Here is a 15,784-nt window from a genome sequence, read left to right as displayed (position 1 = left end):
TCAAAGGAATGAGTGCAGAACAGAGTGCGACAGATTCAAACACCCCTGGTTTTTTGCCTTCTTTTCTTCTTTGTTAAATTTCTGCATTTAGTGCTTAGTTATTACCTTATCTCCTAAATAAATTAATGACAATTTGATTTAAGTTTTTGAAACTATTGACAAAGAACCACCACCAAGAGACAATATTCTGGTTTAATGGTTAATGAAGTGAGCATGAGACAATATTCTGGTTTAATTGTTAACGAAGTGAGCATTATAAAAAAAAAACGACTAGCTGCAGTGATATAAGTGGTCATTCTTTAGAACACAGACCTATTTACAAATGTGTCCAACACTACAAGAGAACCATGATGTGATGCTACATGTGCAGGAAAGTACAAGGGACCCCCTTAAAGCATGATAATGTCCTGTCTCCCAATACGATTTGATTAACACTAAAAGCCAAACATGGATGTTATCGCACAGACTAAAACGGGGCCAGAAAGTACTCTGGTCATAACCATTTGATTTCTTCCATCTTCAAGAAGGCACTTTCCGGTCTGCAGTAAAGAACTTAAAATCTAAAGTCAACTCTATACATAGCTACTTATATTTACTTCAGTCAAGCAGAAATGGTAAGCACAACAGGCTATTACATATGCCAACTTCCTATACCTTATATTTTGAAATACCCTAAATAGGAACTGTATAAAACACAGGGGAGAATATGAAGATATGCTTAAGTCTAACACCAAGAATTTTAAGGTTAGTCCAGTGGGAAAAAGAGGAGGGGAAACCGTTAGGTACATCTAATACTTAAGATCTTACATACTTTTTGGTTCCGTGATTTTTTTAATGCTGATTCAAGCGTATAATTGCATGTAGCACATGAAATTTTACACCACAAAGGTAATTATGAGCCAGTACAGGCACATTTTAAATCTCATGATGTACAAAAAAGTTTAGAAGTAATCCCCATGACCACAGAAATCCTAGTACTCAGTGCTCAGTAAAATAACACACTCAGTCCTCTGTACCTATCATGTCACCTACTGAGGATACCTCTTGCCAGAATCCTCAATGGATGTGAAGTACCATATTAGGAGGATTAGTTACCTAAGAATACTTAATTAGGTATTTCCAAGTGTTTTGTTATATTGCTAGGTTCCAGGCCTTTAAACCCAATCATGAACCATCCTTCTTCCTCCCCATAAATTACTGAAGGGACAAAGTCAACTCTATTTCAATAAAATCATTTTATAGTCAGTGATAGTGGGGGGGTGGGGAGAAGGAGAGCATAAAAAACTACAATGTAACTTTAAAGTTATACTACTTGTGCCTCTGAAGGGGACTTTAATTTTAATTTGACCCCACTGTAAAAAAATTTTAAAAATATAAAATATATTATTTTAAAAATAATAAATAAATAAATATATAAAAAATTATCAGGATTGAAATTTGAAGCTGTTTAAGCATCATCTGCCCAAGATTACTGAAGTATAGCAAGGAGATTAGAGAAAGGAAATGGTGTTAGTGAATCCTTCATCAAATTTTGGCCTCCATTTCAAATTCCTGCTTCAGACTTTTCAAGTAAACATGCACATTTCCAAAACCATGGTACTTATCTATATACACCAATACACCAGCTGTACATTGTCCATTTCGCTGCCTACAAGAGCTGCAGTTGCAGATTCCGTGACAAGGTAGGCAATGTCAGTTTGGGTCCTGCGATGATATTGCGACCTCTTCACCATAATGATTCTGAAGACAGAGCCCATAGAACTGTCCCCAAACTCCAACCATTCTGGGTTTCTGAAGTTTGTCTTGGTGTCAACAGTATTCTGGCGACACAGTTGGCAGGTGGCACCTAATATTTTCCAGCTCTTCCTCTTGTAATCTCTTTCACTGGACTAACAATATGACAAAGGGTCATGGTGCCTGGGCAACAACTTCCGGGTGTGGCATCATCATCCATATATCCATCGACGCTCTTCCTTTTTCTCACCAACATGTACTTGTCCTCAAAATCTACTCGTCTTCTAAGTGCAGATTTGGAGGTCCTTTGATCAGAGACTATGAGCTCTTCCTTCAGAGTTTCTCCTTGAGGCATCTCTTGGTAAGGGGCTCCTTCCATATGGCTTCCACCTGAAAGTGATCTCCCCAGGAAACTCTGTAATTCTGACATTAGTTCTGTAAGCACTGACTTGTTTTCCCTTTATATTTAGCACCCTCTTTTCCAAAAAACTTGAGGCTTTCTCTTCTTTTGAGTTGGAATCAGAAGTGGAAGTGGGAACCTCTGGGGCTTTGGGAAGGGCTGCTTTCTGCTTCCTTGCCCCTTTGAGGTCTTGGGTTGGAAACTTCAGAGCTACCTGAAAAGGACTCAAACATTTAATTTGACTTCTAGTCCTCCTCCCTTCATCATCAGAATCCAATTTCATTCCATCTTGTATCTCAGTTTCTGAGAAGCCAAAGAATGATTCATCATCAGAGTTGGCATAAAAAACAAAGGCCAGTTCCGTAGTGGTATCTGCCCCGAGTATGGGTTTGCGTAAAATTCCTCAATCCTCTCCTAAGGTCTTGTGCCTTATTTTCTGGAAAGTTACAGAAAGATTCATTAACAGAGTCCTATAAAAAATATCTGCTAGTTTTTCATTGATATTTGACCTGAGTTTAGGCTTTGTGTTTGCAAAATTATCAGAAGCAAACTGTCACAACTGTCATCAGAGGTTTCCATGGAAGGCAATTTCACATTTCTGAAATCTGTGAAGTTCTTTACAGAAAGGTCTTTTTGCTGCATGCCTAAAGGATCCATGAGTGGTGGTGGGAGTCCGCAAGGAGGGTGCTTTATTTCTGTTTTCCAGGTGTCTATGTACTAGATGAAAACTACCTTCATGTAACAACTGCAACTCTATCTTTCCCAACTACAACTTAACAAGGCAGAAATTTTCTTTAGAAAATGGACTTTACTTAAGTTATAAATTAAAAAAAATTAACCGCAGGGTTTATTGACCAACATACAAAACACATGGATGTATACACATACAAGAAAAAGACAAGGAGATTATGACTTCTGTTTAAAAGATAAGCTCCTTGGGGCAGCTAGGTGGTACAGTGAGTAGAGCACTGGCCCTGGAGTCAGGAAGGCCTGAGTTCAAATTTGACCTCAGATGCTTGACATGTGTGACCTTGGGAAAGTCACTTAACCCCAATTGCCCTGCCTTCATCCCTCCAAAAAAAAGATAAACTCCTTGCATTTGTATGCCCACAAATACAGACTGAAGCAGGCAGCTAAGAAGCCCAGTGTATAAAGCATTGATCCTGGAGTCAGGAAGACCTGAGTTCAAATTCAGCCTCAGAGATGTATTTACTGTGTGACCCTGGGCAAGTCATTTAAACAGTCTGCCTCAGTTTCCTCAACTGTAAAATGAGGATAATAATAGCACCTACTTCCCAGAGTGGTTGTAAGGATCAAATTAGATAATATTTGGAAAACCCTTGGCACATAGTAGGCACTTCATAAATGCTCCTTTCCTTCCTTCCTCTCTTGTAAACTATAAAGAGCTGCACAAATGAAATGTCTTATTGATAGTTTTTAAAGGCCTGGTTTGTATGTATTGAACCATTAAGGAATGGTGGAACAAATTAGGGTATATTAATATAACACGATCATCACACTGTAAGAAATGAGAAATTTGAAGAATTTACAGAAATATGGGAAATAAATATGAAGTGAAGCAAAGCCAAAATAACCTCATCTCTGGCACTTATTATGCTGATCAAGTTGCCTAAACTCTGTGGGCCTCGGTTTCTCTATCTGCAAAATGAGGGGGGTTGGACTAAGTGACCTCCACGGTCCCTTTCAGGTCTACATCTATGATCTGATGATTCTTCACACTGATTCAAATTCTCATAGGGTAGAGAAGCTCTTGGTGGGGAATGGTAGGCTACAGGATATTTTCAATGATGATCAATCATTCAGAAAATGCATTAATAGAAAAGCAGGTGAGCCAGTCACATGAGGAGAGTGAGGGACTAAAGACTGATAATCTGGGTGTTGTACTGATATCCATTAATGTAGAAATACTACTTTTAAGTAATAAATCAAGGTCATCTCTAGCCAAGTACAAAGTACTTATTATATGTGCACTTTCTTCTAAATAAACACACTTACTGGTGTCATATTTAGCGTGCCTAAGATAATGTATTTTATTCTAATTAGAAGCCATTTTTGTTCATTCACTAAAATATAGATAGATACGGGCCTCCTATTGAAGAATTGGCTTCTCCTTCCCTGACCACCCAAAATGTAGATCAAATTACATTTGAATACTATTATTTTTACACCTGACTACACATATGTCAATTTGGGTCTTTTCTCCTGAATTACTGTTATTATATGATCCATAACAAGCGAATTTAGTTGCTGTTTTTTTAATGCAGAGAAATTTTAATTCTAGCAAAACTGTCCCCCAGACTGAAAATAATACACCGGCTGAATTCTCAGGCTGCTTGTTCTGAAAAGAACTGGGAAATCTGTATAATAAAAGGGAGGTAGAAAAGCAGGGAACCACGAGCATATATTAATCTGACTATAGAGCTGTAATTCTTCCCTTAAATCTGGCTTATATAAGACCAGAAAATGGGTAATAATCTGTGTTATCTGTTCAGTGTATGCCTATGTACTTTTTCCTCCCTTTCAAAAGAGCTCTCACTTTGGGGGCATTCAATCTGCATTTGGCCAACAATCTTCCCCTGCCCCTCCCCCTTTTTTCTTCTAGCGCAGGAAGCGAAATAAAGAGATCATACAGGAGGCTACCACCATGCTAAATTGGAATGACTGAAAAGATTAACTTGGGTTTGTGAGACTAAGAAGAAATGGTGGAGGACAAATTTTGTGGCCTTCAAGCAACGGGGGAAGCCAGGGCCCTTGGCAAAATTGAAAAATTTGTCCCATTCTGAGCCCTGCTTCCATCTTTCTGCTATTGCTACTTACCTTTCCATGTACTCATATTCTAATCTCCCAACCAGCTTCTAGGTCCCCAAAGCACAGGACGAAGGCACCCTAATTTAAACTCAACAACCTGGGGGTCTCAGATGACCTAGTTCTGTTATTTTAAAATAGACTCAATTGTAACCCAAGAGTTGAAGTGATTCTCTAATTCATTCTTGATGTCAGCAAATGGGGGTTGGGGAGGAGCTCCTTGGATTTTATGAGAAATTCTGAAAACTGTGTTACACTTTGGAAGGTGGCTTCAGCAGGCTACCAGAATGAACCATTTTTTAACCTAAGATATATAAAAATATATAAAACTAGTTTATCGTACTACGTTACAGAATGGTGTTAGTTTTTAATGAAATGAACAAGTCACTTAATCTTACTTAGTCTCAGTTGCCTCCCATCTATAAAACGGGGATAATATCACTTAACTTATGGAGTTGTTGTGAGGATATTACCATCCTCAAAGCGCTATAAAATGCCAGTAACTGTTATTAGTGAAATCAACCAAATATTATTTTACATATTCATTAAAAGGCAACTTTTGAACACTGAATTTTAAACAGGCATTTTCATGTTGAAGATGCTGAGGACAAACCTATATCAGCCAAATGAAGAACTGAGGACATTGAGAACATTATTCTAGCAAAAAATTTTATTTTTCACTTCGTTTGAGATATTTCAGCAGGAAACTTTTTTGAGGACTGGAATGTACATATAATTTTGTGGGCATGATGAGGGTACAGTCTCTGGGAACCCCCTTGAACTCTCCTTGAATCTTCCCACTAGCTCAATAGATTGAATCTGGCCTGCCTGTGAAAACAAGCGTCACAAAGGGTGGGATTTCTTAAGACAACCCAATATGGTGAATCCTTAACAAATTTTGTCTTTTTCCTTGGCTGAGAAGGCTTGAGTCGAATTCATTTAGCAGGACACAGCGTGTAGGTATTTTGGGGTCTTCAGCACCCCTAAAAACCTATGGTTGGTTCCCTTACTTCATCATTTTTATTTAACCTCATCAGGCATATATGCATATACATGTACACACACACACACACACACACACACGAGTAATCTCACAAACTTGAAATTTAGCTCAAATGATAATTGGTAAAAATTTCCTTTTGTAGATTATATTTACTATGACTACTTACTAAAAACCCTTCTGCTTTATTGAAACATTATTTTTAATCTAACGAATTTATCACCGATAGGCCAAACTGAAGTGGATAAGCCTCTTGGTTCTAAGCTAGGCTTGCCAGTACCTAGACATCAGATGCTGATTTTTTTGTTAAGCATTCTTTTCCATGAGTCATACTTTGGCTGTTAAATGTGATAACATATGAGCTAGCTAATCTTGCCTAAAAATAAATATCTAGATTCTTAGATGAATATAACATTTAAAAAATGAATGAGGAGTGTTCAGTGCAAAAAGCTCTGGATTAAAAGTCCGAGGTCCTGTTACACCCAAACTGAAGCCCACCATGAAGCCCACCATTTGAGCCCACCTTTAATCCCCTTTGAGCCCATCATTAATCCCCTTTATATTCTCGTCTTTGTCTCTGTCCTACACCCTGAAATGGCTTGAAACTGCTTAAGGCATAATTCTGGGTACTGCCCAAGGCTAGTCCCCTGACCCCCACTTCCTCATGATTCAGCATTCTGTATATTCTCTCTACAGCAGCACCAGGTGCAAGGATCAGTTGCTAGGGTAAGGTATGGGTTTATTTTGGGGAGGAGCCCCCCGGTTGCCAGGTGGCCCCACACCCTGGGTTATGGTGCAGCCATTCTGCTGGCCAACCCAGGTCCCTCTACCCAGACCATAGCTGATCAAGTAGAGGTTACTTTCTGGGAAATTTCACCCTGAACCCTCCACCCAGTTATAGGTAACCGATTACAACCCAAGAGGGCCACCCATTCTAGGAAACTGACCACCCTGTGTCACAGGATGGTTGCACCCCTGAATCTTGCCATATTTCCAAACTAGCTCTTGAGCTGCTTCTGCTTCTGCTAACTGTGTAATTTTTTTTTTTTGCCTTTATGAACATTGTAGTCCCCCAGTTCGGGGCTGCCTGATTTGAGTGTATACTCTAGGTAGTCTCGCGCTTGGCCAATAAATCCACACTTAAATTTACCTTGAACCCAGGTCTCGGCTCGCTGTTTTTTCTACACAACAGTCCTACTTTCAAACCTCAGCTCAACTACTAACTACCAGTATAAACTCAGGCAAGTCATTCACCTCTTTGGTTTCTTCAGGTGTAACACCAAGAAGGTGGACTAAGTAGTTCCTAAGATCCTTTCACATTATAAATTTGTGATCACGTGAGTGCTGATATTTTCAAGTGTGGGAAACCAAGACTAGTACAAGAATTTTCCTATTCCCCCATTAAGAGCAGGGAATGTTTTTTTTTTCCTCCTGTCTTTATATGTGCTTAGCACAGTACCTGGCACATAGTAAGAGCTTAGCTGACTGATTACACATCTTAAAACGACATATGAAAAATCCCACAGTTAAAGAATTCAATACAAATGGAAAAGCTTGAGTTGCTAAAGGAAAAAATATGTTAAATTAAGTATCCATTGTTCTTCCGATATGTGCTTTCCTTCAGGCAGGCTCATCCCAAGCCTTGAATTAGTTCACTATCATATATTTTCTTATTTAGTAGTAACTAATAAACATTTTTTTTGTTTTTTTTTTTGGCAGGGCAATTGGGGTTAAGTGACTTGCCCAAGGTCACACAGCTAGTACATGTGTCAAGTGTCTGAGGCCGGATTTGAACTCAGGTCCTCCTGACTCCAGGGCTGGTGCTCTACTGACTGCGCCACCTAGCTGCCCCAACTAATAAACATTTAACATCCAAAATGTGCTAGGTAGCTTACTAATCTCTGTTTACTATCTTTATACACTACCAAGAACTTTTGTTTGCTTTGTTCTTTCTTGAGATAAGAATGAAACACAATTTTAAAGTTATAAAGGTTTTATAACAGTGTCTGAATGTGCAAGGACTTTAAAACAGGTAAAAATGGAGGGTTGATGAGATGTCTGGATAATGGAAGAAAAAAACTGGTGAAGAACTGAGAAAATTACTTAGATAATGAGAGAGAGAATGAGAGAGAGAGAGAAAGAGAGAGAGAGATTGATTGATTGATTTAAAGGATAATTGTTCACAATTCCAGTCAAGCATATTTAATTTAAATCGCAAACAGAAGGACTTGATTTCATTGCTTTTTCCCCTAAAATATATTTTTTGTAAGTTGATATAACATAAACATGTTACTTCAGAAATAAATATAAGGTTGTTTATGAAAGCTGTGTATCATTCATTTGGAAGAAACAGATTAAAATTATTTTACTAAAATATAACAAAGCAATGCTGATTTAGTTTTGGGCAGTTAGGTGGCACAGTGGATAGAACACTGGGCCTGGAGTTGGGAAGACTCATCTTTCCAAGTTCAAATATGACTTCAGACACTTACTAGCTGTGTGACCCTGGGCAAGTCACTCAACTCTGTTTCCCTCAGTTTTCTCATCTGTAAATGACCTGAAGAAGGAAATGCCAAACCACTCCAGTATCTTTGCCAAACAAACCCCAAAATGGAATCATGGAGAGTTAGAAACAACTCAACAACAGCGATTTGGTTTTATTATTTACCGAACTGAAACTGAAACAAATTATTTGCAGTCACTTGAGTATCCTTCATCTTTTTAGCTACCCCTATATGAGGCCAGAGAATCCTTCAAAGGAAACACTCCTCCACAATCATATTCGTGTATTTCTGGCTAAAATGATTTTAACAAAACAGTCAAAAATATTTTACAAATTTTTTTGGCCATCTGCCTTAAGTACAAAAGGTACAGATTTTTTTAAGTAAAAATCAAATAAATCTATTTCGTCCAGATTCAATCAATAAGCATTCATTGATTTAGTGTCTAATACGTGTCAGGCATTGTAGTAAGTGGTAGAGATAAGAGAGACACGAAATGAGTCTGACTTCAAGAAACTTACATTCTAAGGGACAAACTATTTCCCATTATCTTTGTGTTTTACTCTTAAGCCCTATTTTTTGGGGGAGACAAATCCAATTTTGAGAATGGAAACAAAGTTTAAGAATCATGGACCATCTAGGACAGGGGGCCCCTAATTCTCAGGATAATACTTCTGGTACTTAAAATACAGAGGATTACAAGGGAAACCAATTATATTGAAATCTTGTTATCAAAATATTTTTTTAAAAAATATCTTAATAGGACCCCAGGTTAAAGAACCCCTAATCCTAGACTAGAAGGCAACTAGGTGGTGGAGCTGATAGAGTGCCGGGCCTGGAGTCAGGAAGACCCATCTTCAATCTAACCTCTGACACGTACTAGCTGTGTGGCTCTGGCCAAGTCATTTACCCCTGTCTGCCTGAGTTTTCACATCTGTAAAAGGAGCTGGAGAAGGAAATGAAAAACCACTCCAGTATCTTTGCCAAGAAAACCCCAAATGAGGTCATGAAAAGTCAGAAACGACTGAAACAACTCATCGACAGCGAAAATCCCAGACTATTCACTGTGTAGTGTTTCTTTTCTTTGACCTTAAAAGGAGCATTGTTTTAGGGGATCAATGAGGAAGATACAAAATCTAGGTGACTGGTCCCTGCCCTCATAGAGCTTACATTATTGTAGAAGGATCACACAAACAAGGATGACACAAAACCTAGAATAAAAAAATGTATATTACACCTAATATTAATACATTTTTATATATACACATATGTATATATGTATGTGTGTGTGTATATATATCTATGGAGAGAGCAGCAAAGTGCTAGCAAAGGCCCAAGGAGATAATGTTATTACCATCTATTCCCCTTTTTGAAAAATATCACAGGTAACCAGCGCATGCGGTTCTCAGGGTCTTCTATGACCACTGCTTTGAGGAGATTTTAAAAAAATTAAAAATCAATTTATGAAAACCAAATTATCTGTATCGTAAATCTAGAATGTAAGTCCTTATTTAGTAGTACCTATTAAATATTACACATCAAAAACGTGTCCTAGGCTGTGTTCGATTACTTTTCTCAACATTTCTTATCTTTATATACTAGCAAGAACTTTTGTTTGCTTTGTTTTTTCTTGAGATACGAATGAAACACAATTTTAAAGTTATAAAGATTTTAATAAATGTGTGAATGTGCAGGGGCTTTTATCTTCCTTGAAAGAAAGAAGGCGGAACTGCTTCCATTTGTCTTTATCCTTTTTTCCCCAGCATCTAGAAGTTTCTGGAACATACTAGGAGCTTAATAAATGCTTGCTGAGTGGCACTGATTTAAACCAAACTACTTGGCTTTGCTCCCAGTCCTCCACGGGCCTGACTTTGCATGGGCGTGGGCAGTCTAAAGGCTTGCTTTACGAAGCTCCAGGATAGGGAATTGCTTCCTTTATCTATCTCAAGAATAGGGACGGGGCTCCGTGGGTAATAATAGTCTTAACTCCCCCCCTGCCCACCCCCGGTAAAGAAAAGGAGACCCAAACTCGCTTCGGTCTGCACGCCCAGGTGTTGGGCAGCCCTGGCTCCAGAAGCCGGGCATTAGGAGGCTCCGGGCCTAGGTGTGGCGGGAAGGGAGAACAACGGTAGGCGCTGACAAGCCCGGACTCCCACCTTCCTGCCCGGGAAGATCCGTTTTGGGGCAGCCGGGGCACTCCCCGAGATACCATCTCGCCCCAGCCCTTTGCCAGCCTCCGGGCACGCAGACTGAACCGAGTCTGGCAAGCTATTAATCAATCAAGCAAGCTCGTTAATGAGCTCAATTGAGGCTGGAGCTAACAGGTCCAGGGCGCGGCTGCCCATCCCTCCGCCCGAGGCGCAGGCCTGGGCGTGCATCAGCCCGAGGAAACCCCCGGGGGGACCCCAACTCACCAGGAGCAGCAGTGCGCCCAGCCTCCCGGCTCCCCGCGCCGGGTGCCCAGCCATAGCCGAGCCTCCTCCAGCCGTGTACTGCGCCTGGGGCGGCTGTCCCGTCCGGACCCGTCCAGTCCCGTCCCTCACCAACGCCCCGAGCCCCGCTCCGCCCTAGGGCAGGTCCCTCCCAGGCCCTCGGCCGCCCTAGGGGTGCGCGGCGGCACCGCCCCCTTTTTCTGCTGTGCAGATGGTGCGGTCCCTGGGGGCACCCACGTAGCTCCGATGTGGGTGGCTGTGGCCAGGTGTGTCCCACCCTCCTGGGAGATAATGGCGCCTTGGGCCGGGCTGATAAGCGGAGGTGAGGGAAGGCTCTGGGAAGAGTTCATGGACCCCTCTTCCCTTTTTCCTCCTCCCCCAAACGCCCATAGGGACACCTGGGATCGTGACGTCCCCAGAGAGGGGACCTTGGCTTGCAAGCTCCGCCTCGCTGCTTCCTTCTCCTCCTCCTCCGGGGAACCACCTCCCCCATACCACTGGGGTCTGTAACTGGGGAGGGGAGGCCCCCGGAGAGAGCGCAGGGCCTGGGACCGTGCAGCCTACGTAACCTTTGCTAGGCGAAGGTTGGGTCCGCCCCTGCGCCGGGGGAGTTTATCTGCTCCCGTGGGGCCTGCAGCAAGGGACCTGTGACTCTGGGAGAGTGGCCTGCGGGCTGCGCACCAGGGCTGGGAACGGTGCGTGCGTTTCCAGAGCCAGGCAGGTAAAGGAGGAGCTGGGCAGTGACGCGACTACTTAACGACTGTTGCTTTCCTCGGCGGAGGCTTCGTCTTGGGGAGAAGGGCAGATAAAGGATTTCAGGCCGCTGCCTGGAGAGAGAAAAGTCCCCAAACACTATCCCCGCAGCTTCTGCCTCCCAGCTAGGTTATCTGGCCGTGGGAGGAAGAGAGTTATTAATAGGAAAGAGCTCAGGCAATGTTCTGGATTCTTTCGGCTACCACTGGCTTAGGCTGAATTTGAAGACTTTTTTTTTTAAATGCGGGTTTGTTTGGGGTTTTTATCACTATTTTAAACATTTAGTTAGTATTTTTATTTTTCCCCAATTACATGTAAAAACAATTTTTGACATTCCTTTTTAAAACTTTGAGTTCCAAATTCCCTCCTCCCTCTGCAATACCCCCTCATTGAGAAGGTAAGCAATTCGACATAGGTTATGCTTGTGTAGTCAAGCAAAACATTTCTATTTCATGTTGTGAAAGAAAACATAGACCCCCACCCCCCAAAAAAACTCTCAAGAAAAATAAAATTTTAAAAAAGTATGCTTCAATCTGTATTCAGACACCGTCAGTTCTTTCTCTGGAGATGGATAGCATTTTTCATCTTAAGTCCTCCAGAGTGGTCTTGGATCATTGTATTGCTGAGAAGAGTTAAGGCATTCACAGCTGATCATCTCACAATATTGCTGTTATTTTATATACAGTACATTTCACTTTCCATCAGCTCATGTAAATTCAGGTTTTTCTGGGAGCATCCTGTTCACTTCTTATAGCACAATAGTATTCCATCAGAATCACATACCACAGTTTGCTCAGCCATTACCCAATTGTTGAGTATCTCCTCAATTTCCAATTCTTTGCCACCAGAAAAGAGTTGCTATAAATATTTTTGTACATATAGGTCTTTTGTTTTTTATCTCTTGAGATACAGAACTAGTAGTATCACTTACTATTTTAATCATTTATCTAAAGTAAGTATACATATGCCCATTTATTAGCAAAGAATTCTTTCTCCACCTTAGCTCCTTCTAGGAACTGAATTATGAATGTCTGAAGAAAATAACTCAAGTGTTAGGAAAACTCTAGAGCCCTAGTCTGCTTCTGCACAGGAAAAGTATATGCTTTCTCGTGAAGTCCAGGTTTTAGTATATTTGGAAGCATGTGAATTTAGAAGTGGGATTAGTATTGGTTAGAGATTAGTATAATTACTCTTCGTAGGAATTACTATACAGGGAGAAGCATCTGTGTGATCTTTGTTCATTTTCTCTTTTCCCTCTCCCTCTCTCCCTCAAGAGGTCCTTCCAAACTTCAACCCCCCACTTTTATGCAAATCCTATTCTCCCTAAAAGGCCCAATTCACCTCTAGGAGGATGCACTGGGGCTAAAGCCTCTGTACTCCATCTAGGCCAATGCCCTCCTGTTTGGCATTTTAAGCCCTACAGAAACGGACTCCGGCCTAGGTACCAAGTACAGTTATTACAAATTACTCTCCTTCACAGACCCTTCATTCCAACCAAACTGACCTCTTTGTAATCACGTATGAGAAATTCCACCTCCCTCCTTACCTTTTCACACTTTGGCCCCCATGCCTGATACGCACTCCCTTCCTAATGCCCCTTTTTAAGCATCCTTAGCTTACTTCAAAACTCACTTCAAAAGTAACATCCTTCAGGAGACATTCCCTAAGTGCTCATGTGCCCCTCCTCCACAAAACACCTTTTATTTACTTTGAGTGTGTTTTATCATTTTCTTTTCTGTATACATGTTATTCCCTCCCTTTCTCCCCCATAAAATTTAAGTTTCTTGATGGCAGGGATTATTTCAGTTGTTTGTTTGTTTGTTTTTTTTGTCTTTGTCTCTGTATCAACAAGCAAGGTACCTGGCACATTATAGAGCATATCCTTTTATTAAGGGGATTTGTTCTGTGAAGTTTGGATTCAGTCAAAGGGCTGAACTTGAGGACCTAGAGGGCCACATGTGGTGGCCATGGAACCCATTAGGTTCCCCACCCCAGTACTAGATGATTTTTAAGTGCTTTCTGAATAATTGCTCTTATTCCTCTGAATTCATAGTATTTATTGTCTGCATCATTCATTTGGTGCTTCATCAGACATTGCTCGTTACATTTGATTAATTGTTGTCTTGTATTTCTGTCCTGTTTCTGTATTATTGTTTAATGTATGTATCTTTTTTTGTCCTGGTAGTGTGTTACAGTGGAAAGAGGGCTAGTTTTAGTGTCAGAGGAGCTGGGTTTAAATCCCAGCTCCACCACTACCTTGGGTAAGTCACTTAATTTGTCTCTGCCTTAGTTTTGTCATTAGTAAAATGAAGATCAATCCATTAGACTGATCAAAATAAAAATCAATCCATTAGATGATCTGTAAGGTTCTTTCCAGCTCTAAATCCATGGTACTATAATATTTAACCTGTTTGATGGTCCTTCCTATGATAGGTTCTTAAATATTTAAATGAATGAATGTAAGAATAACCCCTAGGATCATTATTCCATTTCTTTTCTGTTGTCCCTCCTAAAGAGAAAGTCAAAGATATTGGCATCACTGATTGGGATGCTCTTTCACTATCATCAAGGCAACCTTTCTAATCAGAAGTGCAGTCTTTTCTTGTCAAAACATTACCCAAAAACTATATTAAATTCCATTAACTTAGCATGGTGCCTGGCACATAGTAAGTGTTTAATAAATGCTCTATTATGTCTCTAATGTCTCTTTGTAATCTGTGCCTGCCTATCTATCAGTCTATCCATCCATCCAGCTATCTATCTATCATCTGACTGCTAGGTGCCACAGTGGTTAGAGTGCTGGCCTTGGAGTCAGGATAACCTGAGTTCAAAACCAATCTCAGAAACTTCTAGCTATATGACTCTGGGCAAATCATTTAATCCTTTTTGCTTCAGTTTCCTCATCTGTAAAATGTGCTGGAGAAGAAAGTGGCAAACCACTCCAGTATCTTTGTCAAGAAAACCCCAAATGGGGTCAGGAAGAGTCAGACACAACTGAAAAAGATTGAACAACCATCTATCATCTATCCGAAAGAATAAGTAGCTTTGTGCCTTTCTAGTTGAAACCTGAACCCAAGACTCATGTTTTCTGGGATTCCCATCAAGTGATGGAAGACTGAACTTTCAGCATATGAAACAGGCAGGATTTTTTTTGGGGGGGATGGGGTTATGATTACATGAGAAATTTTTTTGCTCATTTAAAATAGACTGTTAAACTTCCTCATGATGCTTTCCAATAGAAATTCGAGGGTAGCATTCCTCCTAAAACAAAGCACATTCATTTTCTAAGACTTTGACTGAAGTAGTTAGCATTGAGTAACATTTGTCCATAGTCACTACATCATTAAACATCATAGCACCTAGTCTGTACTTCTTATTCATTTGTCCTTCATTGTCTATAGTATAGTTGTTTGTGAATGAGTTACATCTCCCTACTAAATGGTAGGTCCGTGAAAGCAGAGACTGTGTCTTGGTATCTACCCTAATGCTTAGCACAATGCTTTGCATGTAATCGGCACTTAATAAGTATTTCTTGGAGTTTGCTGTACATTATGTTTTATAATGGCTTATTAGATCTTTCTTATGGAAACCAGTGAATCAGTTTTGAGACTTACTGAATGATACGTGAGCCATTGATTGAAACCATTTCCATTGACCTCACATTTATGACAACATAAGAATTAAAAATTTGGTTTTTAAGAATTTAATAAGTAGCTGTGAAAGAATAAAATGCAACAATTATTGAGCACCTATATTTATTGAGTATCCATTACGTGCAAGGCCACAGGTGCTACTAATTAGGTTCAAACTGCTGGGTGCTAATAGTTTTTTTTAAAGTTCTATTTGACCTTAGTTAGCCCTTTACTGGTGCTCATTCAATCCTGTATTCAATTCTGATTAGTTTTTATTTTGTATTCCCTACAAAATTGGTTCCAAATGTATAAAACCATTCTCTGTGTAACAGAGGTTTGGTGTAAGCACAGAATACCTTGGATGGCATCTCTCCATATGAAGAGATGAAAAGCCTACTTCTGGGTGCATTGTGATAACATAGAATGGAAATGCTTTAGAGAGACTGTGGATCATGAGTTGGTAATCTATAACTGGTTCTGGATGGCTAACCACTTGGTGAATGGGA

General features: G+C 40.3%; 1 protein-coding gene and 1 pseudogene across 1 annotated transcript in view; both read right to left on the bottom strand.

Moving 5' to 3' along the window:
* The window catches only part of DSG2 (desmoglein 2), a 41,889-nt gene extending 30,883 nt beyond the window's left edge, over positions 1-11,006 (bottom strand). The window contains exon 1 of the mRNA XM_036755820.1: positions 10,876-11,006. Within this exon, the coding sequence (XP_036611715.1) occupies positions 10,876-10,929 (54 nt within the window). The 5' untranslated portion in view covers positions 10,930-11,006. The remainder of the gene's footprint in view (positions 1-10,875) is intronic.
* Positions 1,525-2,791, bottom strand: LOC118855605 (annotated as a pseudogene).
* Positions 11,007-15,784: the final 4,778 nt, after the last annotated feature.

The sequence above is a fragment of the Trichosurus vulpecula genome, chromosome 1, assembly GCF_011100635.1.
Source record: "Trichosurus vulpecula isolate mTriVul1 chromosome 1, mTriVul1.pri, whole genome shotgun sequence".
Classification (NCBI taxonomy): Eukaryota; Metazoa; Chordata; class Mammalia; order Diprotodontia; family Phalangeridae; genus Trichosurus; species Trichosurus vulpecula.
This window is presented reverse-complemented; position numbering and strand designations above follow the sequence as displayed.